This window comes from Ammospiza nelsoni, chromosome Z (assembly GCF_027579445.1).
Source record: "Ammospiza nelsoni isolate bAmmNel1 chromosome Z, bAmmNel1.pri, whole genome shotgun sequence".
NCBI lineage: Eukaryota > Metazoa > Chordata > Aves > Passeriformes > Passerellidae > Ammospiza > Ammospiza nelsoni.
In genome coordinates this window covers 3,501,286-3,528,953 of record NC_080669.1, presented here as the reverse complement: position 1 = coordinate 3,528,953, position 27,668 = coordinate 3,501,286, and the positions used below count along the sequence as shown (strand labels likewise).

Here is a 27,668-nt window from a genome sequence, read left to right as displayed (position 1 = left end):
ACCTTTCAGTCATAAAAATAATTATACACCCATGGCTGTAGTAGTTATAGAACATATGCCTAAACACAAAATTGTAGGAGAAATTCTGTCAACTTCTTTTGGATGAGCCATGGAGAGCATGTGGAAGAAAAGGTACTGCTCAAATATCACAGAATTTGTGGAGTGATTATGCCTACAGAACTTTAAAAATTGTTGGCAGAGGTTGAAGGATTTTGTAACTTTTTTTTTCCCCTCTTGTTCTTCCCTTAGATCACGAGGCCATTTCCTGGAGCTTGAGTGGAGATGAGTTCATCCTCCAGGTGCATGTGAAAAATGAGCACTGATAAAAAACTTCCAACACAAGTGCAGCCTTGCCACCCCAAGCCCAGCTCTGTAACAGGGGTGTTCACATAACCTGTGCTGCCAAAATCTTTAAAATCAGTTTGCAGTGGGCCTCCAGCATTGATACTGGTGAAGGAACACTCCCTTTAAAACTCTGGCACATGCTAGCAGATGTGAAACACTCATATATATACAAATATATACAGATACCAAGCTCTCTCTTGTGTGTGAACACTTGTGCATTTATTTTACCTGGAAGCCAACCAAGGTATGTAACGTATTCAATGGAAATCTGTTTTACCTGTGCACCCTGTGGTTCCTTTCTTGACTGAATACCCAACTTGACAGTGACAAATGAAGGAGCCTTTGGTGTTTTCACACTCCCCAAACATGCAGATGTTGGAATTCAAATCACATTCATTCACATCTGTAGGTGATTATAAAATAATTATTAGTTGGACATTACTGTCATTTTGGAACACTTTATTTCAGGTGAAAATACCTGCCATATGAGGTCGTAATATATTTCAGCTGTTCTACTCTGCAAATTCCCTATAACAAGTAAAGATAAATGTGTAGTCCAAATACCACTGTTTTGTGGTAAAACAAATACCATTTGTTTTCACCTTTTTTTTGGAATGCTAATTAAAGGAATATGAAGCAAACTTTTTCTTACAAGAATCACTTAAAATCATTTCTGTAAAACATATTTGCGATCATAATAATTTTCTTCCAATGAACAACTTTTGAAGTGCCCCCTTCTGAGCCCCTCATCTGATCCCTTCTCAGTACACACGTTCCATTATAGTAAAATCACACCAATGTTTTTTAACTATGGGACCTGGTTAATTGTTAAGGAGTTACCAATAGGCATATAGATTATTTTTTTTCATAATATGCATAATTTCAATATTCACTTTCAAGGATGCAGTAGAAAGAGCAGAAAGAAAAAGCTGCAGAATCTTCAAGGCTTACACTAAATTTGGTGCACACAGCTACTTACCAACACAAGCTTTCATGTCTATAGAAACCATAAATCCATCATAACAGAGACAGCGATATTCCCCTGGGATATTGGTACACTGCCCACCATCACAAATATCTGGATTGTTTTCACATTCATCAATATCTGAGGAGGGAAAAAAAACCAACCAGGCAATAATTCTGTCACTGGCACGGATAGGCTGGAACACCACCTTGATTTTGGCTGAAAGATAATGATGCTGGGGTTTTTCAGGTGTAAAATCCTACCTGCACATGTCCTGACATCTGGCATCAGAGCATAGCCATCACTGCAGCTGCACTCATAGCTGCCCTCTGAGTTAGTGCAGTGGGTGTCACAGCCCCCATTCATTATCATGCACTCATCAATATCTGGGGAAGCAACATTGGTAGCAGTAAGTCTAATTCTTTAAGAAAAACATCATATTCCCTTTACATTTTACATAAAGAAGTTCATCAGTGGCTTCATTCTGAATTTTCATTCTCATTCTACTGTTTCTGATTTATACTTGGTTCTTTTTTCCCTCTTTTAACTGCTTTTTCATCTGTGGGAGCAAGCTGCTAAGTTGAATGTTGGTTTTGCTCCCGTGTATCGCTAGGGCTGTGTAAAAAACCTCAAGAAAAAAAGTTTGGAAAGGAAAAAAGGGAAATGCTGAGAAACTTAAGAGCTTGAAATGTGGCACAAATTTGCAATTTTGTAAAAAACAACCATAAAAAGAAATAGAAAACCCTCTCAGTACTGCTGCTCTCCTTTGCAAGGAGCTGGTGTGCTGGGCACTACACCATTCAGTATCATTATAGTGAAGAATTAAAGAGATGCATATGATAAGGAGAAAAAAAGTGAAAGATAGACCATCAATGCATAGAACTTTTCTAGCTTGATCGAGAAACCTAGGTGCATTTTCTTGCTGTTGGCCTCAAACCTCTGATTTTAATGGAGCAGTATAGGAAGTATAATTTAAAAGTGTTCTGCAGAGTTCACTACAGCAACCATATTTTTATACCTTCTTTATATTCCTTTATACTTCTGTATTCCCACAATAGCTCATGATAAGCCTCGAAGCACATGAGAAAACAGCCCTGCTGGTTTTCAAAAGGAAGGTGCGAAGTTAAATAAAAGCAAGGACAGATGGAACGATGCGCAAAACCCCAGGTGCAGGTGCCCAACACTTGCCTGTGCATCCCTGTCTGTCAGGAGTGGGCTGGTACCCAGAGTCACAGAAGCACTGGTAGGTCCCAACCATGTTCACACACTTGCCATTTCTGCAGAGGCTGTCACTCAACGAGCACTCGTTTACGTCTGGGGAAGAATTGGTCAGGTCAGTTGCAATTCAGGATATTTAACAGCTTAAACAGCTCAGGTTCCAGGCAGAATGAGAGGTAAATTGCAAACTGCTGGCTTTCAGGTTTGTTAAGTTTCTTTCTTGTTCTTGGCATGCTCCAGTTCAAGGAATGGAGTTCTGCACACCACGTTTAAATTAGTGTCCAAAGATTTATCTTCTCTGACTCAGGTCTGAGAGAATGAATTACAGAGTCTGGGGTGGGCATTAATTACCAAGTCTGCTCCTTTCCATCAAGACAATAAGCTAAAGAGATAATATGCTTATTTTTTGACTTTTTCTCTCTTTGCTTTTTTTTTTTTCCTTCCTCGTTTTGGTGGATTATGGGCCAAAAGAAGAGATGCATTGTAACCATTGTAACACAGGACAACAACTTTTCGTGATTGATCAAAGTTGCTCCCATGAGTGGTACAGTCCTTTCAGCTGCTAAATAACCCCTGAGAGGCCTGGTAAAAAACTTCTCTTTGGAATCAACAGCATTACTGGCACTGAGGACTTTACAGGCTTCTAGTTTTTTTATTTGAAGATACAATTTTTGATATAAAGGAGGAGCATTAATTTGTTTAAGAGAGCATTAACTTGTTTAAGAGATCCCGGAGACCCCACCTCTGCCAGGGACTGACCACTCCTCCAACTAAACGTTATTTTCCTGAGTTGAAACTCACCCAAGCATTCCTGCTGGGATGGTGACAGCTCATGCCCCAGGGGACAGTCGCAGCGAAAGCTCCCCTCAGTGTTCACACAGGTGCCGCCTCGGCACAGCAGAGGGTTGCGTTCACACTCATCTATATCTGCAAAGAAACCACCACGTGCACATAGAAAATGGGCACATAATAAGGGGCAACAAAGAGAAAAGCAATTCCAGGGTCTACAAGTGACAAAATAATTGTTTCATGGTGTTGCTCCTCTACTCATGCTGCACAAAACAGACCAAACCAAAAACTATGTGTCATTATTAACTCTAAAGATGGGTATTTTTCCTCTCAAGAAAACCAGAAATTCATCATTTATCATTAGATATTCAAGAAAACAAGCAAAGGCAGCAAATTTTTGGATATTGCCCTTTAGAACAATGCATTAATGTGATATATATATATTTTCAAATTGCTTAATGCAATCAAACACCTGTTCACATATGCACTGAAATTCCTGCCTGTGGATGCACTTATGGTGGATGTTTGTGTATCAATTTTTACCTAAATGGCTCCTCAGTTTGGTAACTCCTGTGTATGCCATGGTGTGGCTGGGAAATATTCTGGCTACAGATCAAAAAGGCAAACAATATTTTACTCACAAAACTTAAAAATCCAGCTAACACTACAGGTGTGGATGGAGAGAAATACAAACAGAAGATGTTCAAGGTGGAGGATTCACTCACACTTCTGGACTCTCAGGGAAGTCTAAAAGCATCACAATTTGCAGGAAAACAAGAAAAGGTGACTGAAACCAAACTGTCATTTTTTTTAGGGTGGCTAGACACCTTTTGGTGCCTCCAGACCTGTTCTTACAACTTTAAACAGATTAAAGAGATGACAATTTTTTTCAGGAAATGATGTGAGAATTTCTTCAGTCCTAGAAGAAGGAAAGAAAAGGGACTGACACTGCTTTCGAAACTCCAGCTTTCTATTCCTAGCTTTACCAAATATTTGGGAATCCCATTAGCAGTTTTGAAATGAATTGTGTGAAGAGCTGCTGCCATCCTACAATATATCTGTAGAGAATAAGTGTCTCTTAAGGGTATCAGTAATTAGTATAAAGAACAAGCAAGGCTATATACTTAATTCAGTTATCTGTCTCTATAAACTGCATATCTGACTCATTTGCTCATGAAGCCACAATAATGACACATCTGAAGTGCTCAGCTCAGACCATAGCCAGGCTGTTCACAGCAAATGGAGACTCCAGGGGATCCTGGCAATGCTTACCCATGCAGTTCTTCATCATCATAAATCCACTTTCGTAGCCATCAAAGCACTCACACTCAAAGCTGCCAGGAGTGTTGACACAAGTGCCACTTCCACACAGGTCTGGGGAGATCCTGCACTCGTCAATGTCTGTTACAAAGCAGTGCAGAGGTTAGGAAAATCAAACTGGGTTTAAGGTTATCCTGCTTTTCACAGAAAAAAAAGGTCACTGTAAATGAAGCCTACAGAAACCATATATAGTATGCAAATCAACAGAGAAAAAATAATTACTTATAGAAACATCTGATTATGTGAAGCAGACAATGAAAGATTTGTAAGGCTGAGTCTTCAGCGCTCTCAAGCTATAGCAAACTATGTAACAAGTTTGCTTCTAGTAAGTGTAATTTAAGGTTAGATTCTTAAGGAAATAACTAAGTGTAAGACATTCCAAGATACCATTCTTACAGAGGTATCAACTGACTTCATGACTACAATACTATTGATTTTAATTTGATTATTATAAAGATACTTATCCAGTAATAGCATTATAAGTTTACATACACCCTTTCCATTAGGAATTAGCTCCTATCAAAGCTATATTTACAGTTCACTGGTTGTCTTGTTAGTTACGTTTGAATGAAACCTACTGCAGAAAACAATAGCAGAAAAGACAGACGAGCTCTTTTTAAATCACACTGGTAGTGAGTCAGAAATCTAAAGGGGAATTTTAATGCAGATATGATCCAGTGAAACAGGTAAGTGTTGCAGGAGAGGACTTTGTGCCACCTCCCCTCATGGGCTTCTGCTGAGTGATGACACCCAGTCCTCACAGACCTGTGGAGGTGTCAGACCCACATGACAGGTCTGTCACATTACTGAATATCTGGGCTCCTACAAACTTTATAAAACAATTTCTTGCTGATTTAAAACAAGCAAAAAGGTAATCTATTTCAGAAAACTTGTTTCTCTGCAGCTGCTCAGTGGAGTAATTTCGTGACTACAGAACAGAAGGGGGAAAAAAAGTTTTTGCAAGTTTTCTGACCTATTCTGGTTAGTTCAGAAATAAAGTTTGTAAAATACATTCTTCGTCAATGCAATCACTATAAAAACAAGGAAATCATCAGTTAGGGCAACACTGGCATCCAGACCAACCTCAGTGAGCATGCCTTACCACCCACACTTCATAGTTATTACTCAGACACACTCATGGACGCCTGCATATTGTAACAAAACCTCCTTCATTTTCAGCACAGAGCCAGCCACCCACAACGCTGACACCCGAGTTCCCACAGCCACACAACCATCAAGCCTATCTTCAGATTTTCCAGACAGTAAAGAACAAAATCCTAAACTTGTAAATTAAACACACGTGTCTGTGTCTTCCTGAGTTAACATTGCACTTGAGTCAGAATTGCTGAGGTGCCCTTGTGTGTTCTCAGCCATCAAATCTAAATGTAATTAACTTGCAGTCTCTAAATTCATACAATGACCAGAGAGTAAGGAACGTAAGATAATCTCTGTGTTAGAGCATTAAACTTGGCTTTGCTGGTGATCCTTATTGATTTTTCAGGTTGTACAGATACAGCGTGACCTGAGCACCTTAAGCATCAATGATAAAAATATAAAAGTGTTGCACTTATTAACTAATTAGTTTCTGAAAGGAAAACTTGAGACTGTTTGCCATTCTCTCCAAAGATTAAGCTCTTAGGAACTGAAGGAAATGAATGGCATCAGGTCTCCAGATCACCAAGCTATGCCACAAGAGCAAGCCAATTTAAAAAGCCCCAGGGATGTGGTGGAGTCCCCATCACTGGATCTTTCCAAGGGGGACAGGGTGCTAGATAACCTCAGCTTTCTCCACAATAGTTTGAAGGAACAGGTTGGTATTTCCAGGTCATTTTCAAGCAGGACTATTCCATTATTCTAGGCAAAACTGTGGAAAATGCAAGGCTTACTCACCTGTACAGTTTCTTTCATCCATATCTAAAGTGAACCCACTGTTACACCTGCATTTGAAACTTCCAATTGTGTTTCTACATTTACCATTCATGCACATGCCAGGGAACACTTTACATTCATTGATATCTAGGAATAAACACAAAGGAAGTAATTAAGAATTAAGAAATTCTTAAGCACAAAGATAAATGGAATCAACAGGAATTTCCAGGAACAGGAATTTCTTACCAACTGCACTGAGCATAAAAGGCAGGCTTTGGGTTAGAGGGGACATCCTTGGAGACCTGACTGGAGGTGAAACATTTCCCAATCTTTTGGCTATTTTTGGGTTTCTTTGCTTCACAATACCCAAAGCAATAATTAAAAGTTTATACTAATCAGGAGTCAAAGAAATTCAGGGATACTCTCTGAGTTAAAACTCTGATATGTGTATGGTGCTCAAGTTTGCTTTGTACCACAATCAATATTCCTGGCACTCCTGAGCCAGTTTGTAAATTATGCAACCATTACCTGGTTGATTTGGTTTGGTTTTCAAATTGAGACTGCCAGAGTTTTATCTGGAGCTGTTCTGAAAATTTTATTTTTTTTTGTTTTGTAGAGCATCAAGTGAAATGTTTCACCTCTCCTCAATGCTGAGTAACACAAACTGTTAAAGGATCTTGCACAGGACAAGGCTGAATGACCTCTCCTACACTCTGTGAAATAATTTGCTGAGGCCATGTCCTTAACTGAGTATCATCTTCAACAAAACAAGCATCTATCTCCCACTAATTTCTGTGAATGGAACACAACAGTGGTCCACATTAAGAAACAGAAACAGGAAGCCAAACCTCAGAAAATCTCAGTCTAGACAAGATTTATGAAATAATTAACTATTTCAATTAAAGCAATGTTGGTTAAATTATTGTTGCTATTGTTGTGGTTATATTTTCCTTATTTCTTCGGTAACTCACCAATGAAAATCAAGAGCTTTGCCTGAGTGTAATGACTCCTAAAAAGCAGAGCTTATTTATGGTGAAGCAGAGGTCTCACCTGTTATAGCTTTCTAAAGCAACTCAAAATATTCCAAGAAAAATGCTTCAGAATATATCCTTAAAGAAAAATAAAAACCCTAACAAATTTTTGGATCACCTGAGCTTCTGGACACAGAAAACTGGTTTTTCTTCTCAGATTTTATCCATCTGAAGTAACTTGGATCTGGTTTCTTAACACTTTCCAGCCTATTCTGTTTTCTTGTTGCTCTACGAGAGGTGAAGGTAGCAAGAACTGGACAAAATACTTTTATTTACTCCTTTATCACTGCAGATCCTTTTTGTCACTGCTCTCACGATCATGACACAACAGACACCCTCTCCTTTTAATCACTTACTGATTTTCCAAACCAGAGAAAGAATCTACCCTTCTTCAGTCCCCCAGAGAGCCCTCATCAAAATTTAGTATTATTTTGTGTTTACATCTAAAATAAGTTATTTCTCATACTGTATGACACTTGGCTCATTCCCTGCAAAGCACTATCCTAAAAAACATGCACATTTTGCACTATTCCTGTAATTCAGAGCTCTTCTCCTTTCAGGAATTTCCTTCTCCTCCTTACCCAATTCAGACTTTGCAGCTTTTGTTCTCAAGCACCCATGAAAGCAGAGAATCCCCCACCTGTACCATCAGCTCCTTCAGGCAAATACCTTTATCCCATCTCTCAAGTACACTTAACAAGCAGCTCCAAACCCAGGAATTTCCTCAGGATACCCTCTCAGATGCACCCACAATTAATCCTCAGACACCAGAATTGATGCCTCAGGATTTAGGTTTAATATTTTTCAGATCCTGTACTGCTTTAGTGTGTAACTCTAAAACCCCATAGCCTGTCATCTACTGTTCTCCCATTTTATTCAGGCAAAACAATACTTCTCTAGGCATGAAACTGAAGGACACCTTACTGTCTCAGGCCCTGAGAGACATAAACAAATGTCAAAATTAGGGGGGGGCAAACTTAAAGGAAATTACTTCATTACCTGAAGCTGTAATTGGAGGATTAACCCCTGACATGTAAATGGACAAACTTTAACTGGGTGAAAAACTCGTGATTGCTTTCTGTCACCTTGATATTTTCTGAAAAATCCCTTTGCCAGGATTTCTTCTCCTGGGAAGACGAGAAACCTCAGCTTCCCCATGTTTTGCTCCTCTGGAATGTGAGTTGGAGAATTGTTTACCCAGGATGTGAATTGTTTTAACTTAACGACCAATCCCCGTTCAGCTGTGCCAGGACTCTGTCACGAGTTTTTATTATTCATCCTTGTCTAGCCTTCTGATGTCTCCTTTCTCTTTCTTTAGTGAAGTTTTAATATATAATTTTCTTTTAATATAATACCATAATGTAATAAATCAGCCTTCTGAGAACTTGGAGTCAAATTCTCATCCCTCACCTCATCCTGGGGACCCTCACAACGCTGCAACAGTTTTCCATCTTGGGTGTAACCTCTCTCAGAGGCTTCTGACGATTTTGACAAGCTGTACCTGTTGAAGGCCTTCAATAAAAACCCACTTTAATCCTCTTAATCTTGTCTAGCCTCTGTTCTAGGAACACATATCGCTGGCCAGGGTGTACAAATTACAAATGGGATGAGAATGCTGAGGAACTGCCTCGAGCTGTTTGATTTTCCAGCATCATCACTCTCAATACATGGCTATGACAATGGGAAGATGCCAGCAGCTCACATCCCAGGCAGCAGACACAGAACTCAATGTCACAACTCACTTTATAAGTTTTTGACCAATCACACAAAGCAGAAGCACATTGACAGTAGTTCTATCCAACCACTGTAAGCACACGTACCTTTGGTTAAACAATGCTTGCTTATTTCAAACACAATACCTGCTTGTGAGCCTTCAAACACAATGCACAGAGCTCCATTATTAAGCTTAAAACTTCCTAGTATCTGGCTAGACTTTTCTGTAGCTTTTTCCTAATATCTTGCTAGATAAACTTTTCTGCAGCTTTTCTGCCTGCCTTTTGCAGCTTTTTCAAAACCCTCTAATATTAGAGATTCCCACAACACACTCCAAGCCATTAGCACCACCAACTCTTTCAGGCCTTTATCCACCTCTCAAGCAGGAATTCCCTCGGGATACCCTCTGGGATGCACCCACACTTACCCGTCAGGCAGAAGGAGGAAGGCTCACCTTTGTAGAAGGGCCTGCCCGTGAGGAGATCGCCCCTGTTGGAGAAGCCGGGGCCCCGGGGGCACAGGGCCCGGTGTTGCGGGGAGCCGGGAGCGGGGCAGCGCTGGCAGCCGGAGCCCCAGGCGGCGCCCAGGGCACAGCAGCAGGAATCCATGCGGAGCCTGCCGGGCACGGCCTGCACGCATTCCTCCTCCTCCCAGCGCAGGTAGCACTGCTCCGTGCGGATATCTGCGTTACACGGCAACAACAAACAGGCTTTTATCCCTCTTCCTGTTCCACAACAACAGCAAACAGGCTTTTATCCCTCCCCCCGGCTGTTACATTGTGAAAAAGGTGTATTTTACCACGGGCTTTTCAAGGCTTTTGTCCGTCTTCTCGGCTGTTACGTTGTGAAAAATGCGTATTTTATGTTATTTTCGCAAATATTAAAATGAGTATTATGTGTGATGCGTTAGAGAGTTATGCTGTATTAATTCTCTTAAGTAGTGTGTTAAATGCATTTTTAGGTTATAGCAAAATGTTAAAATAGAAACTATGCTATACATTTTTCCTAAAGAAAGGACTCGCACTGAGATAGCAGCCACAGGACACCTGAATCTTTCCCAGAAAGAGAATTTTTTGCCCCATTATCAGAAGAAACGAACTTCTTCCCACCTCGCTCACGCCCGTTAGTATTAAGAGGAAGAAGGTGACACTGCCCAGCCAGAATTCTGTGTCTGAACTGAATTTATCCATCATGTATGAGATGTATGAATATGCAACAGGTTATTGTTTTTAAGGGTTAATCCTTTGTTAACATGGGTCCTTTTTCAGGCTCGTGCTGCCCAGAAAATGGTACCTGGACATCCGTAACTCTTTGTTTCTGTTGTCTCATATTGTCATTATTGTCTCATATTGTCCTAATCCAAACTGTCCAAAATTTTTATTACTCTAATTATATTGCTATTTTTATAACCATTTTATTACTATTAAACTTTTAAAATTTTAATAACAAGTGATTGGCATTTTTCACATACATGCTGAGGCCTGAGGCCTCAGCTGAGCTTAAGAGATGAATCCTGGGCACTTTGTGATTAACACCACCAGTGTTATTTAGCTAAAACCAGATTACAACAGTGCTTATGCTAGCTGTGTAGTTATAAGCTTATGTAGTTATCTACAAAGAATGCATCAATTTAAGAAACTTTCCTAAGCACCATTGATGCCTTAGGATTTTACCTTGTACATTTTTTATGTATTTATGTATTTTTATATCATCCTGAAGTTCTTTAGTGTATAACTCTAAACTCTATATACAGTGCTAGGTACTATCTTCAGATTTTGGTCAGACAAAACAATTCCTCTCTAGGCCTGGGAATCCAGGACACCTCCCTGCCTCAGGCTCCAAGAAATGTAAACAGAAGTGAGTTGGGGGGAGCAAACTTAGGGTAAATTACTTCATTACCTGAAGCTGTAATGGAATTGTAAATGTAATTGGAAGATTAACCCCCAGTATACAACTGGACCAAACTTAGAAAAGTATAAAAACCCAGGACCTGTCATCCATTTTGGGTGCAGCCCCTGGCGGGGTTTTGTCTGTCGTCAGGAAGTGTACCTGAAGGCTCTTCAATAAATATAACCACTTTTTATTCCCTTAATTTTGTCAGGCCTCTGCTTTTAGGTAGCTCTGGAAAAGGCATCAGTTTCTCCATGAATAGAGGCCTGTTTGTGGGGTATTTTAGGAGAAACCCTCCAAGCTGAGGCCTGGGCCCTGGCCAAGCCCCAGCCCTTTCTGGATGGGATGTGTGCCACCAGATCCAGGAGTTTCTGTGCCAAAAATATATTCAAGTTGGTTTGACTTGGTGATTTGGGCCTATAAAAGCTGGACTCACTTTTGGGGTGAATTTGGAGACCCCAGCTACAGGTGGATACACTGTGTAGGATTTTCCCAATTGCTGGGAAGGGTTGTCCAGGTCCTTGCTGTGAATGAGGATCTGAATGATGGTAAAGTATTTAGGCAACTGGGGATTAATCTTTTTCTATCACTATCCTTTCTCTCACACAGTAATGAGTGGGTGCACTACCTTGCTTACTTTTGCTTGTAAGCGTGTAGTTTTATTGAATGCATTATTTTACCTTTGTGTTGCCTTCATATTCTTAGTAAAATGACAGCATTCTCTTCATCGGTGTCTGTGTTTTTTAAATCACCCCCGTCAATTGGCAGAACATTAACAAGCACACGTTAACACTCAGCTCCTGCTCAAGGCTCTGCATTTCTGCACAATGTTCAGCCATTTGAAGTTGCTGATGCTGCACTATAGTTAAATTTCTGGATCTTTCTTGGGCCACATAAAAGTACAAGAATTTATTTTGTTGTCTCCCCATATCAAGATAAATCCTTACCCTCACATCACTGCTTCTTAGGATTCTGTGTGTATTTGACAGGACAGACACATGTATTTCTTTACTGTACCAAGTATTCTCACTTATAAAATGACCCTTTTATTTTATGGGACAGCCACATCTGTTTCTTTATTGTACCAGGCATTCTGACTTATGAAATGACCCTTTTGTGGCTCTTGTGGTTAAAAAAGAAAAAAAAAGAAATGGTAAAAAAATTCTTTAAAAAATCCTCTCTATATTTATGTTACTGAATTAATTTAATAGTGTAGTGAATACAGACTAAAACCAAAAAAACTGACTGTTGTTACGCTTACTGTAACACCAGGAAAATACAATAAGGTTTCCAGAAAAGTTAATTATGCTTATTATACTCCAGGGTCCATCCCATTAGCAGCAAAGCAGTTCAACCAGAAGACAAATCAACAAAGTGTGCAGGCAAAATCTTGTACTTGTGTACCCAAATGTCAGGAAAAGAACCACACTCTGGCCTGAGCACTGAAAAAAAAAAAAAAGACTAATTTGCACCAGCATATTTGTGCTCACCATCCATCACCCAGGACACCGCTGCTCCTGAACAGGAGTCAGAGCAGGGACAGCACTTTAGCACAGCCTACTGACTGCACCGAGGGCAAAACAAGCCTCAAAACAAACTCAATCCTCGAAGGAATCAACAGCTCTTCTCTGAACTGGCACAGATATTCGACATCTAAGCAGGCACGTCATCTGGGATAATTCAGAAACAAACCAGGCTTTCTTTCCAGCCCCTTGGAGAAGGGTTTTGGAGGGCTGTGGGACACAGCTGAGAGAGTGGGGTGTGCTCTTACCTAAGCACACCCGGCCTGTGCCGTCCAGGGTGAGCCCCTCGGGGCACTCGCAGCGGAAGGAGCCTCTGCTGTTGATGCACCGCCCATTGGGACAAACCCCCGGGAACACCTCGCACTCGTTCACGTCTGCCGGGGACACAAAGGGTTCGGTTACCGGCACGCTCCTAGGGCAGAGCTTCGGCTTCATGGAGAATTTTAGGTGACAGGAAAGAAATGACACAGTGAATGCCCTTTCATCACATTTTCAAATGGGGGGGAAAAAAGGGACATGCTGAGTGTGATACGTGATGTGAGGTAATTCATGCTTATATGAAAAATGTATAACATAAAGTTGTAAACAAAAATCCAAAAGCCTGAGACCACTGACACTCAGACTGCCACAGCGAAATTGTCAAACTCCAGATGGCAGCAAGGAAAGAAAGCCTAATTAGCAAGCAAAAGGACGTGGCCAGTGCAGTGATGAGCCTTTCGAGAACACTGCAAGAGCAATGAACACTTGATAAATATCTTCAACCAAGAAAACCAGAGTCTCAGTGTTAGCGTTCAGAAGCACATAATCACGGGGGATTATATGCGGTGCTTTTTATTAAGAGCTCTGGGAATCGGGGTATATTCAACCCAAATCTGACTCCGACCATACATCCGAAATGATCATGTTTTATACTCTATCGTTACATAACTTTCATGTTAATTATTAAACTTATATTGTTCTATTGTATACATAAATTTAGCCCCTCTCTGAATTTCCAGCATAGTTTCTCACTATTCTTCTTATGGTTATATAATAATTACATTTAATTACTAAACAATCATCACATCTAACAATTATATAATTTATCATACTGCTTACACAGGTGCAGTTGATCTGGGAAAGCACAAAGCCTAACATTTTAGATTCTATCTTTAACTTTCTCCAGGGTTCCACTATCATCAGGAACACACATCTGAATACTGGGTTCCCATAATTCGATCAAACACCAGCCACCTCCCAGAAACAGCATCGTCCAGCCCTGCACGGAGAAAAGAGACTTCATGCATATGTGGGGTGACAAAAGAAATCACCTCTGCCTCAGGCAGGAAAAACTGTATAAAACAGCATTTGTGAACAGAGAGATATCTGGTGTGATAGAGGTTGGATCAGGGTTCACCCAGCACCACTGTCTCTGACTGTGGCTACTGAGGACTGCATTTTCAGCCGTGAAAATAAAATCTTTCATTATTATTATTAATTCGGCTTTTTCATTTATTACATATAACATTGAGTAAGAAGCAAAAACTTCACCTTCACAGGTAACACCCTTCACTCTGGCAAATCCTCTTGAGCAAGCTGTGTCTGGAATCAAGCCAGAGAGATATTGTTACTGCTTCAGAGTGACAGTAAGGCAGGAGCAGAAAATTTAAAAATACATGTATCTTCAGAATTTGCTAATAATTTCACTCTGTAAGGTGGGGAGTGCTCTAGCCTCAATAAAGAAAAGTATTGACTCATATTTAAACTACTGATCATGTTTAAACTAAGTGAATAGTTGAGGAAATTAATCTCAGACTGTTACTTTCTCATGTGCTTTCCTTACTGAAATGATCAGCACCTAATCAGATTCAGTCCCTGCACTGACATGTAGCTGAAAGGTAAAATTCCTTCAAGAGGCCTAAAGATTTAAAACTGTAGTCATGTCAATTATCAGCTATTTTTTCCCCCACCAAAGCTGAATAATGGATCTGAGCAATGAGCTTACTTGCGGAGATACATGTCAAATGTAGCATCATACAATGATTTCAGAGCTTGCTGTAATTTAATTAGTTGCAGAATAGGAAATTCAGAGCCCAAACTCACCCAATCTGAACACATTATCTGTCTACATTAATTAGATTTTGATCAGTTTTACCAGTCTAACCTGACCATCTGCTTCCTGAAGTCCAAAGGAATATCTTTGCTGCACTGCACAGTTAAGAGCTCTGCTGGATGCTGCTTGCACTCTGCTTGTTAGGGGGGATACATGTGCCCACAGTTACTGTTCCAATTAAAAATGAGAAGCTAAAACATCTTGACACCAGTTCAGCCGCCAGTGGCACTTTTCCAACCTTAAGGGGATCAGTATTTTTGCCATAAACTAGAGTACAGTGAGCATTGCTGCTCCCAGCTTCTCTAAGTAGCCCTGAAATCTAATAGCAGCACTATTTCTGCAGTCAATAATAGTACACGAGCTACAAGTTTGAAAAGAGCTGGGAAAAGAGTGTTAACAGCCCACATCATAAAAATGAATTTTGCCAGGTATTCCACTTTACTGTTTTAGTCCTTTACTTCCCTATCCCAGTCAATACATAGTCCTTGTGGAGATGAAACATATTGGAGCCATTAAGAGGTCTATTCACATGTTATTTCCTGGTATGCTTCAAAGTTATTAGAATGATCCCTGATGGTGCAGATTACAAGTCTAAAATAGATAACTTCTAAAGAAGACAACTTCTTTTCTTAGGTTTTTGGGACGGGAGCTGGTTTTGGTGGTTTTTGTTTAGTTTACTTTAGTTGGTTGGTTTTTTTTGTTTTGTTTGTTGGGGGTGTTTTTCTGTTTGGGGTTTTTTTATACAGAGAGACAATAGGAATCTACTAATGATACTTATTCCCTTCTCCCAAAAGATGCAGGATGGTGGAGCATACCCAGTTCACAGCGTTCACATGGGCTGCCCCAAGCTGCTCCCAAGGTGGCACAGCACTCAGATTTCAGCGTGGCACCGTTGATGTTGACTTCACAGTGGCTGTCTCGGATAGTAAGCCAACAAGTCCCCTTCAGGCTGTCTGCAGCAGAACAGAAAGCAAAAACGAGACAGAATTGTCACAGCCAGAAGAGCTGGCATGCCACGCCAGCAGGCAGAGTACCAAGGGAGCACAGGCTCTCTTTAAAAAGAAAAAACTTCCATTAGAGTGATTTTGTACACAGTTTAGTTTAGATAAATAGTGCTATTTGTCTAAACTAAATATTTTCTTTTAGTGTAAAGGGATAGCACTATCACTGAAAGTGACCAACAAACCACACTGCCTGAGGCATTTTACAATCCAGGTCCCACAGCTGGCAGAGGTCTTCCAGAGACTGCAGCGGTTTTATTAATTTCTTTCAGCTAGTGGCTGATCCATATAAAATAGACAAAAGTAGAGATCCCAACCTGGAACTCCCTTTCCTGGGTGTCTGCCTGAACCCCTTCTGAAATGCAGGTGTCTTGTCTGTCTCAAAGGGAAGCCTTCAAGGTTGTAAGGAAGTTTAAAAATAAAATAAAACCACGGTGGGTAGGAGTGTTCTGTACTATTTTAGGGGTCTGGTTCTGCTGCTGCATTAGCTACACTTTGGAAAGTCAGTCAGATCTCAAATCAGGCACTTTGTAAGTTTTACCTTCAACACCTTTACACTTCCCCACCTTACCAAGGTTACCCTCAAATGGTACAACATTTATTGGGACAGGCAATCCTGTTTTAAGGATTGGTGATCAGACAGCAAAAGCAGCCTGTAAGGTCAGACCTAAAATGGAAGCTCAGCCTGGGCAGGGTTTAGAAGTAGGTGCATACTCAAAAGTTCAAAGTGACCCAGACAAATTTAGTTTGATCAATAATGAAAGGAAAATAGGATTTGGCTTTAAGATTTACATGCATTGTATGTGCAAAAAGCCAGACATTTTACCAATACCTCATGCTCAGGAACAACTTGCTCAAAACAGAATCATTCCACTTATTTTCTTCCAAACAGCTTCACATTTTCTACCAAACTGACATATTAAAAATGATGCAGACCACAAGGAGCACGACTTTTCTTAGGTTGAAGCAACAGGAAAAAAACATCACCCAATAATGTGAGTGAAATCAGCCCCAGAAATTGGGCAGGGTATTTCATTAACAGCTAAGTGTAAAACAGTTGTATTATTTAGGTTAACATTGGTCTCAAACATGTGGGACTGAGCTCCAAACTTGAACAAGTGCATAAATATAGAGCTCAACATTATTTCCTTTTACTTGCCAACTTGCCTTTATAGGAGCGAAAAATCAATACCAGTATCTCAGAAATTATCTATATTCTACAAATTAGCAGGTGCTTCTGCTCATACCACACTATTCTGCCAAAGTCTGCTTGTCTTATCCTTTTCAGGCTATTCCTTTATTTTGCATCATCTCTTTTGTCCAGACAAAAATCTTTTGTGAAAGAGTTATTATCCAACATCAAATCATTTCTTCTGCTGCTCTTATCTCTTTGATTCTGACTTGAAGAAGAATATATGCATAATAGAGGCAGATGGCATCCTACTTATTGTGCACTGTATTAACTTCAAAAATCTTAACTAAAATATGTGCAAAAAGCATGTAAAAGTGTGTACTTCAAAAAGCACAAATGGCTGTATCTGAATTATGGGCAATTCCCAAAATAGCAGTGAAACACTTGTGTACTTCAAATATGCTTCAAAAACAACAACTCTTTTTTTGCCTCCATGAGCATGGTCTTAATATTGCAAAAGCTGCCCATGGGCAAGTTTTGTAACTACTGAACTTACAGCCTTCATTTGCTGAAGGCTGGAGTTTAAATCTGAGTGCAAATCACTGTAATTTGAGCAATGGATTTTTCTCTATCTTCCCAGGAAAGCTCACAGAAAGAGACAAATGGTTAACATCTATGCTGAATAATGTGGTACTGATTCTGGTTCTGACACGAGAGCAAATTTGAAAGTATAAAAAAAATAAACTTGTCAGAATCGAACATTACCTTATTTTGATCATTCCTGTGCAGAACACAAAAAATCCTAAACTTCAATATTATTTTAGCCCTTCATTTATATTTAGGACTAAGGTATCTGTTGCCACAGCAGTGCCTGACAGAAGCAATCAGCTAAAAAAAAACAGTACAAATATATTCAAGTTTTTCTCTACAGGGGTAATGGAGGAAAATCAGCTTGAGATTTAAAATGGCATACATTTGATAAGAACACTTTTAAGTTTTTCCACACAGTAAGTCATCTGTAATCTCCAACCCCTCACTTATTTTTCAGTAACCCAGCCTGCCCTCCTCTCATTGCTTCCAATGCCAATGGAATTTTGGCCAAGGTGGAAAAACTGGGCTCTAGCAGTAAAAATCTGTATGCCTTGCACCAGCTCTACTTCTGACCCTTCTGTCTTAACATATTCACACTTTTAGTGGAAAAACATGGTTCCTGAGACTGTTTTTGTTAACATGAAAAACTAATGATTAGGCTCTCAGTGTGTAGCTGGATCCTATTCTTCAGTTTTTATCTGACTACTCAGCTCATTTTTTTGTTTATATTTTATGTTATTTGTCACTGCTTTTTAGGCCAAATGGGACCTCGTACTGTAAACAATCAAAAAAAAAAAAAAAAAAACATTTGCAAAGTAAATCCGGAACATTGTTATAATTGGGCTCCTTGTGAACATGTGGCCCCTTTGGATGCAAGAACACAAGATTAAAAATAAGAGGTACAACAAGCATATGTTAGCATGGTTATATCAAGAAATTAGCACAACATGAAAATCAGAAAAACAATAATAAACCTCACCAGCCAGTACGCTACAAGGAAATGTAAGAGAAAGCTTAGGCACAAAAGTAACATTCACTTAAAAAACACACTAAGGCATGGAAGAATACCATAATTAAATAAGAGCTTGAGTCTTTGCATTAATTTTTCCTCCTTAAGAAAATCCTGACAAGAAATGAAAAATGTCAAACAAATCCATAAGAAAACAAAAGTAACATTTAGGATTAGCATCACCCACTTAATAACGACACCCACTTATTAATGACCATTTACTAGTTGGAGCAGCACACATATCTTACAATAATTTCAGTTATACTACACAAATGATATGAAATAATGGCAGCTTATAAACACCTGCAAAGCACAGCAGACCACAACCCTTTTGAATTTTCTTAGAAAGCCAAGGGGAAAAAAAAAAAAAAAAACCCACACTAATGAATGGCTTTCAAAGACAATGGCAATGACACCCTGCAGACAACTGTTGCTGCTTACTCCAATAAAACCTCTGCAGCATTCTGGTTTTTTTTCCAAAAGAATCCTCAAAGGATACTAACATTTTTAGATACATGTAGAACATGTATCTGTATATATATATAAATTTTAAAAAATTATATTTGTATATAAGTTTTTTTTAATAAAAAGGGAAAATGAAAGGAGGAAACACCCACCAATACAAATCAGTCCTGTAGGGTCCAACTTGCTGCCAGATGAACACTCACAGTGGAACGACCCAAGGTTGTTCCTGCAGGCTCCATTGACACATGGGCTGCTTTCACATTCGTTTATATCTGTAATCCAGAAACAAAAGGCATTATTAGGACGAAAGAGTGCCTCTGGGAAGTACTCCACGGTAATTTATATTCTCTAAATGCTGTTGTAGACTGTGAGGGGCCAAGACTGCCTGAAGTGTTTGCCCCTCCTCTCCTCGCAGAAGTTTTGTATCAAGAGATACAGGGACAGACAGGTAGGCTGTATTTTGAAGTACCCATACTTTGGAGGTGTTTATTAAATGGCCCTTTTCTACAAGGACAATTAATTTCCAACAGCATGGGCCATAAAGTTCTCCAGCATCAATTACAACTGTCCCGTGAGAAAACACAACTCTTTGTTCACAGAATGCAAATGCATTCCCAGCCACACCATGCAGAGAACGAACAAAGCCCTCACTGTTTCTGCCATTTATGGCCCCATGAGAAGAATTAAGAAAACCCTGTCAGAAGCAAAAGATCGCAATGCTGGGTGCAATTCTCCAGTTATGGAAATGCGGGAGAAACAGCAGTTGCAATTGGAATACTGTAAATGGTACTGCTCTTTAGCCCCAAAATCCTGTTTATCATCCCTGTGAGGTTTTTAAGTTTGTTCACATGCAAGAATAGGACCCCTGCAGACAGCATTATTTGCTGATGTTTTTCTTTTAAGTGGAATCAGTTTTAAGGTTGAAACAATACACATTCTCTCCAAGAAGACTGTTGATGCATATCCACCATTTCCCTCTCAACTCAACTAATCTGATTTTTTTTATATGCATCCTGAATCAAGCCATGCATTCTAATCCAACCAGTTCCCTTTGGCAGGCTTGAAGTTAAAAATGTTTAGTGCTTGCTTATATTTGCTAGCAGTGCTTCAGCAATATCTTGTGATATCTATAAATTAAACCATCTTAATTTAAATTAATTACAACCTAATGTAGTATCTAACTAAGCACTAGAGATATTAGCAGCATGAAGAGATCATTTTCAAGACAAACTGAAATGCCCTCTGTATTTTTTTTAAAGTTTTCTAAGAGATACAATTTGCTATTTTGTTATGATGCATCAAGCCTTCCTTTCACCAGAGATGTGCATGGTGAAGGAAGCAACAGGTATTTAAACATATATAATAATATGAATGTATTAATTAAAAAAAAAACCACAACAGAAAGCAAGAGAGAGAGATAAAAATGCCCAGAATCAGTACACTTTGGAAACTGTGTTATCTCTTTTCATGCCAAAAGCAAGCACTTAATTTAAAAGCCAGCTTTCACATATCTTTTACTTAATGGACTTATCTACAAAGAGCAAACAGGACTTGGCTGTCACCAACTTTCTGACCAACAACTGAGCTTTATGTTTCTGAAGCCTGATTTTAAACTGTGGATTGCCCATTTTCCAGATTAATCCTACACAGATACAGGGATGCAAGATCTAAGAGGCTTTATCAGGTCAGGACAATGTGCCTCATTGTTAATTCTGACAGAAAAAGCTCCAAGTCCCTCTGCATCCAAGCTGGCAATTTGGAGTCCTCACCAGCAATTATCTGCTCTGCACCAAGGCCTTCTACTCCCTGTGGATATATTTTATACTCTATTACCTCAATTTTTAGTACCCAGGAATACTGCCTGCCTCTGTTGCTTCCCACTCTTTGGGTTCCCCCAGCCAGCAATACCTGCTGGTGGAGAGTGTTCTCTCCTGCTTTTGCAGAGAAACCAAAGTGGTTCTGAAAATCATAAATCACTCTGACTCAGGAAAAAAAAAGCAATCTAAGTATCTATTTTATGTCAAATAATCCTATGAATATAAATGGTCTGGGATAAGGACACTTTTGCTCCCTCTCCCTCTGCCATCTTGCTTTCAGAAGTTTGTCTAGCTCTAAAAAAAAGTGAGAAAAAATTGAAAAGACAGGACAAACTAACAAAACAGAAGTGATGTATTCTCCATCCAAACAATCACAAGTGTTACTCCCTTCTTTAAATAAGTTGTAACTGTAGAGAAATTTCCACGAGGGACCAGGCATCATCTGTGAAGGTACTTAAAGCTGAAAATGGGTGATTTTCATGTGAGGTGTCACACTGCTTTAAGAGCTTCAGCTGCCCTCACACAGAGGTTTGCACAGACACAACCAATGTGCAAGACAAAGTGAAAAGCAGACAGGTGTCACTGTCCAAATCATCGCTTCAAGAAGATACAGGGAAGGTGAACTGCTTCACATTTATGGGAGTAATATGAGGTCATCATGCCTACCTTTGATTTTCCCTGGCATTAAGCAAGGCAGGATTACAACCAATTTTCTTCTAAGACATCTTTTTGTTTCAAATTTTCAGAGTTTAAACGAAAATCTGACAAAAATAATTGAGGGCCACACCTGGAAGCCAATGTCCCTGAAACTACAACCAAAGAAGGGAGTAAGTGGAGATAGAGAGACAAAACCTTTCATCACCTTTTGAAGAGTAGAGTCAGCTCTCTTGGCTTCATGAGCCATGCTCCAGGCCCTTCTGCATTTGATATACTTTAGCACTATGCTAAGTAAGAAGAAAAAAAAAGAAACAAAACCCCAAGCCAAATAAATTTCGATAGCAATAGGCTGAGAATAGTGCATTGACTACATCTCAAAATTGCTATCCAGGAAAGAAAAATAAAATTAAAAGATGATATTAAGTGCACTGCTGAATCAAGTGAAAAAGTATACCATGCACAATGTAAACAAACTCCGAAAATTGTTTCCCTACAGCTTCTCATGACAATACTAAATGGTAATTTTTAATTTTTTTTAAATTTGAGCAAGCAACAAACCAAATGGATTTTAACACTATTTTGTATGAAGAAATGCTATGTACACTATTTTGTATGTACATGCTATGTATGAAGATATTTATTGAGGTGTGTTTTAAATTTTTTTTCTCTTAAGTGAAGTGAGTGTACATTGTAAACGTCAGAGAAAGAAAAGTTGAAACAGTCCACTGTACATTCCTGGAAATGAACTTCAAAGCACATCTGGTTTACATTTAACTAGTTATGTCACTGGAAACACAAACTAAACCATGGAGCTTGTCATAAAAATCTCAACTTTCACAGACTCTGGTGCCTCAAACAAATCTCCTACTCCGTGCAACAAACTGATAACATTTCAATTGAACTACAAAGAAAACAAGAGTTTTGTTGTTTCTTCCGAGTTGCTGATGAGATTCATATTAACAATTTCTTGGTGACTAATAAGCATCAGAGCATTTTCAGTGCTCAACGCAGAGCTCCTGACTACAGCAGGTTTTTACAACCAGTGAACTTACAACTCCAAAACGAATTATGAGAAAGAGGATTTGGGCAGAGAGTAATTTCCTTCTCTGCTGCCAACCCAGCATTACCACTGCCTAGCCAACGTGAGTAAAAACGCAACATCAAATATTTTCACAGACACTTTTACACAAAACCCTTCCTGACCAGCTTTTTTACCTCATTGGCTAAATTTAGACATCAATCCAAGGACAAGACTCAAGATGTATTAGCAATAATAGTACCATTACCATTAAGAAATAAATCCAAGTTTACTGTTTGAAAATGCAGATACGTTTTATTTCAACAGGACTGGACTGGCTGGGCTGTCTGCATTCTGGCTGCTCACCCACCCAGCTTCAGATCAGTGTTTTATGCTCTGAAGTTCTTGGTAGTGAGCACCTCCCCTCACCACACCACACCAGTTTCTCTGTCTGGAAGATTCCTCAAGAAACATGTGCATTAAGGGCACACAGTACACTGTTTTCAGACAGAAATCTTGCAGTGCACAGACACGAATCACAGAGAGAAACCCTGCAGAATAAATTCCTGAGCACTGTGGGCAGGTAGGCACTGAGACAGCTTGGCACAGAAAGTCTTGTAAATCCACGAGGGCTGGCACAAGAAAAGCCCCACTCTGAACAAGTGGCACCAATCTGTAACATGCAAAAGGAGCAAGAACTGACTTCTAAAGGTGTCCTCTGAAACCCACATGTATTAAAATATAAAGGAATGCAATTTCTTTTGCATAGAAGGGGTGAAGACGTTTTGTATGGAACATGTGAATGATTTTATACTGCCAGAATTTAAAACCTTGCCACTTTCCTTTCTATGTGTTTCCTTAGCTGTATGGCAGTAACTTCTACCTCATCAATAATAATGAGCTGAGGACAGTAAAATCTTCCACCATTTCAGAAAAATCTGGAGGATTACACTGGTTCACATAACAAGTGTTTTGCAACAAAGAATTACAGCTTCCCCATCACTCAAAGAAATGCAAAACCATTTACTATAAAAACTTCCTAATGATTACAAATACTGAGATTTACTGTGGAACTAAACAAAAAGGAGAAGACCAGAAAAATTGTTCTCAACTTCTAATCCTAATTAAGAGTTAGCACATAAGCTAACACTTCCAATTTTACTTTTTTTGGTACAGTAAATTTAGTAACTAAAATTGCTCATTGGTTTCTGCTATACGACATTTTTGCTGCTTTAACATCTGTAGTAATGTATTAACTAACATTAAAGTACTAACTAACACTAATAGCAATATTACTATTTAGAAAGATTATTTTTAAATATTACTATATATAAATATCAGTATTTATAAATGTTTCTATTTATGAAGAAAGCAATTTTGATTGTACTGAAAAAATGAAGGACAGTTTTAGTACTACTGGGCAGTAATACCCAGGTCCTGGAATTCATCACAGATAATAGGATTGATCTAGAATTAACTATCACCCCAGACTGAAGGGAGAGAAGAAGGGAGAAAAGAAAAAGGAGACTCTGTGATCAAGACAGATGCACTTCCCCAAATGGCAGATGTGGTGCTCCTGCTATGTGATCACAGGCAACCACGTATTGTAGGTTAAAAATGTTGTAGCTAAGCAAAGGAAAACATTATCGCATCAAATTAAATTATTACTTTGAAAGAAATTCAACAGCAACACCAAACACACTAAAAAGCAGGGAAATAAAAAGAGGAAATGTGAAAATTTATGCAACATCACAGCTCTCTCTTTTCCTCTGGTATCTGCCACCACTCCGGCGCCGGTTTCGCTGCGGCGTGGCAGAATGCACGACAGGCGTGGCAGGAGGTGCAGGCTGCTCACCTTCACAGGTGTCTGTCTCGGCGCTGAACAGGTAGCCCCGGGGGCAGGAGCAGCTGTAGCTGCCCGGGGTGTTGCGGCAGAGCCCGTTGTCGCACAGCAGCCCGTTCACAGAGCACTCGTCAATGTCTGCAGGGACACACACACACACACCATCACCGAGAGTGACAGCTCTGACCTGCAAAGCTCTCACTCACTTTCAGGCTTCTGCTGCAAAGATTTCTGCTCTGCCTTTAAAGTTGTTTTGTTCTTTCCACTAGCAAACACAAAAATTAGTTCACGGTTAGGTTTAAAGGAATAACTGTGTTTTCCTGCAATGACCCTGTTCATTTGAGTTTGGTCAATGACCTTGACCTTGGTCAAATGACAATGATCTTTGTCATTTCTATGACCACACCATATAAACTAATGGAGGTTTATTTGCTCTGAAAGCAGTATTTTAATTATTTCTTTTATTTAAACACAGAAACAGCAGTGTGTTAATTACTGTTCTGCCACAGACATCTTTTATGAAAAATCCTTTCCTTAGGATTTTTCCTCCTGAGAAGCTGAGAGACCTCAGGAACAAAATGCAAACAGTGGTTATCTGCTGCTGTGGAATGCAACAGGTGCATCTGTGATTGGACTCATGTGGTTGTTTCTAATTAATGGCCAATCACAGTCAGCTGGCTTGGACTCTCTGTCCAAGACAGAGCCTTTGTTATTCATTATTTGCTATTCTATTCTCAGCCAGCCTTCTGATGAAATCCTTTCTTCTATTCTTTTAGTATAGCTTTAATGTAATACATATCATAAAATAATAAATCAACCCTTCTGAAACATGGAGTGAGATCCTCATCTCTTCCCCCATCCTAAGACCCCTGCAAACACTGTCACTCTCTTCTAACTCTCTTTTATAGGCTAAAATTGTTTTTGTTATCAATGAAGTGGATTGAAATCTGTCCTGTATGGTTCATGCATGGCAGCCATCTCAAGAGTACACATACACCTCCCCTCCAGAGGAACACTGAATTTAAAAACAAACAGGATTAAGACCAGGATATCAAGTACATTGACTAGGTATAGTAACATAATTCCCTGAACTCCCTTTAAACCAACTGAAAATAATTCTAATAAAATGTAATGTGTCTTCCTCACTGCCCTACTACTTGTTCTATGAAAGAAGAAAAAAATATAATTTTAAGCCTACTGCTTTAATGGCCATCACATGTCAAAATAACCTATGTTTATATAAAGAATATTGATAAGTCAGGATAAACATGACATTTTATCCTGCTTCAGGTTGTCTCCTCTTTATTGACTGCTTGATTTCCCAAACCTCATACTGCAAGTGAAGTCTTCCATCAAACAGATTTTTAGAGAGTTTTTAAGTGTAAAAATAGAGAAGAAAAGTGAGAATGCAATATAACTACAATCTGGTGAATTTTGGTTTCCCCAACGTCTTCAGATTTTCCAAGGTGTGCTTATTCCTGTAGGATTCAGACAAAAAAGCCTACATTTCCCCAGATATTGAATCCAAGATTTAAGTCTGGCAGCCATAAATTAAAAAAAAAATCTCTTCTTTCCTAACCTGTCCTTAATCTAACTTCATCTGATTTCAACAAAGGAAAGGAGGACAAATTTGTAAACTGACATTTTCAAGAGCGTTTCTGAGCTTGTTGTCATACAATGCTTTAGCCCAAACTGTGCAGTGTGATGAATGCATTATTTCATTAGAATCTCACAGAATAACTTCAGATTTCATTAGAATCTCACACAATAACTTCAGATTTGGACTGTAATCTGTTGGGATAAGCTCTGTAAAAACACTGAACAATGCAGCTCATGCTTTAAACCCACTCAGACCTGACAAAAATTCTGTCTGCATTCTGACTGATGACCATTTTTATTTCCTGGCATCTCATAAATTGTGCCATTAATTATAACCTTTCAACTTTTTATCTGAGTGTTCATACTTAAATTCTTTTATGGAAAAATTCTATCCAAGAATAAACACATCCTCACATTCAGTCAGCTTTATCTTTAAGTTAAGTAAATACATAGATTATACTAGCACTTACCTAATCCCAAGAGTAACTAGCTAAATAAAACCCCTTCCAATAAAATCCACTTGGAGAATGAATACATGAAGAATTTTAAAAATAAAAACACCAGTGCTTTTCCTGCCAGAAGGTCATATTTAGGGCTTTAGGAAGTGACTAGATGTAAAGTTCCTTTATTCAAGCAGATGAAAGGAGACACTTTCTTTACTTTGTGTTTCCTTTGCATCACCAGGAAGGAATGTTTGATATGAAAACTATACTGCAGCTATAGACCAGGTTTTCCCCAGCAAAACTGGAGTTTTGCCAGCAGACAGGTCAGTAAATCTTTAAGTGCAGAAAGCAATAATTTACCAAAATAAACACAGTACTTAAGGACAATACTTTGGACATCTGATGGTTCCTGAGAGATTTCTATTAGCTTTTAGTTTAAACAAATTTTGCCTTTCTGCTTAAAATTACAAGGCTATAAGCAACATGATCGTACAGCGCACTTGTGGTGTAACACACTTTTTCTGGATGTAAGAATTTCCAAAAGAAAAAAACAAAAACCCACTGGATTTCATGTATGGTCATGAATAGCAAAATTAGTTAGATGGAGAGTGAAACCTGCAATGTTACCTCCCAAACAGCAACACAGTAAAATATACAGTATACAAAATATACAGTAAGAATAAAAATTATGCAGAGATTGAGAAAAGCGTAATTCCAAGTTTTTTGCATTTTTATTGTAGCTTGAAGAAGCAGATGCCTTGCAACCTACATCCTGTCAGGTCAAACCAGCATCAACGAAATGATAAATAATTAATGCACAATAAAAAAAACCAACCAAAACTTACCCACACAATTGGTTCCAGCAGGGTCAGGCTGGTAGCCACTGTTGCAGTTACAGCGATAGCTGCCACGCAGGTTTTCACAAATCCCATTGGAGCAAATATCAGGATCCAAAGCACACTCGTTAATATCTGCATCAGCACAGCAACACAGGACAGTCAGGCACTGCCAGGTACCACAAACCTGCTCCTGTGAGAGGTGTGGGCAACACCTGACTGCCTGCCTGCTGGGGCTCCCAGTCAGAGCCAAGGCACAGCACAGGTGCAGCCCAAAGGCTGAAAGAGGTGATTATTCTCCTTTATTTGATACTAGAGGGCCAAACCTGGAACACCGCCTCCAGTTTTGGGCCACTTTACATGGGCCCACTCCTCAAGCCTCCCATGCACCTGCAGACGCCTGTCGTACTCTTGGTACTCTTTGCTAAACTCAGCCCCAGAGTGCTCCAGCTTTCCCAGTCCCATGCCTAAACACCTGGGCAGCTTTCCTCTGCTCCTCACAGC

At 39.3% G+C, this 27,668-nt stretch overlaps 1 protein-coding gene across 3 annotated transcripts in view; it reads right to left on the bottom strand.

Annotated features, from left to right (window-relative positions):
• FBN2 (fibrillin 2) overlaps nucleotides 1-27,668 on the bottom strand; it is a 123,121-nt gene that overhangs the window by 39,082 nt on the left and 56,371 nt on the right. For all 3 annotated transcript variants that reach the window (XM_059491937.1, XM_059491936.1, XM_059491938.1), the window contains 14 exons: nucleotides 27,174-27,299; nucleotides 24,299-24,424; nucleotides 19,104-19,223; nucleotides 15,569-15,706; nucleotides 14,192-14,242; nucleotides 12,910-13,035; nucleotides 9,704-9,931; nucleotides 6,527-6,652; nucleotides 4,589-4,717; nucleotides 3,329-3,454; nucleotides 2,498-2,623; nucleotides 1,573-1,695; nucleotides 1,325-1,450; nucleotides 623-748 (listed from right to left, as the gene is read on the bottom strand). In XM_059491937.1, coding sequence (XP_059347920.1) covers nucleotides 623-748; nucleotides 1,325-1,450; nucleotides 1,573-1,695; nucleotides 2,498-2,623; nucleotides 3,329-3,454; nucleotides 4,589-4,717; nucleotides 6,527-6,652; nucleotides 9,704-9,931; nucleotides 12,910-13,035; nucleotides 14,192-14,242; nucleotides 15,569-15,706; nucleotides 19,104-19,223; nucleotides 24,299-24,424; nucleotides 27,174-27,299 — 1,797 coding nt within the window. The remainder of the gene's footprint in view (nucleotides 1-622; nucleotides 749-1,324; nucleotides 1,451-1,572; nucleotides 1,696-2,497; nucleotides 2,624-3,328; nucleotides 3,455-4,588; nucleotides 4,718-6,526; nucleotides 6,653-9,703; nucleotides 9,932-12,909; nucleotides 13,036-14,191; nucleotides 14,243-15,568; nucleotides 15,707-19,103; nucleotides 19,224-24,298; nucleotides 24,425-27,173; nucleotides 27,300-27,668) is intronic.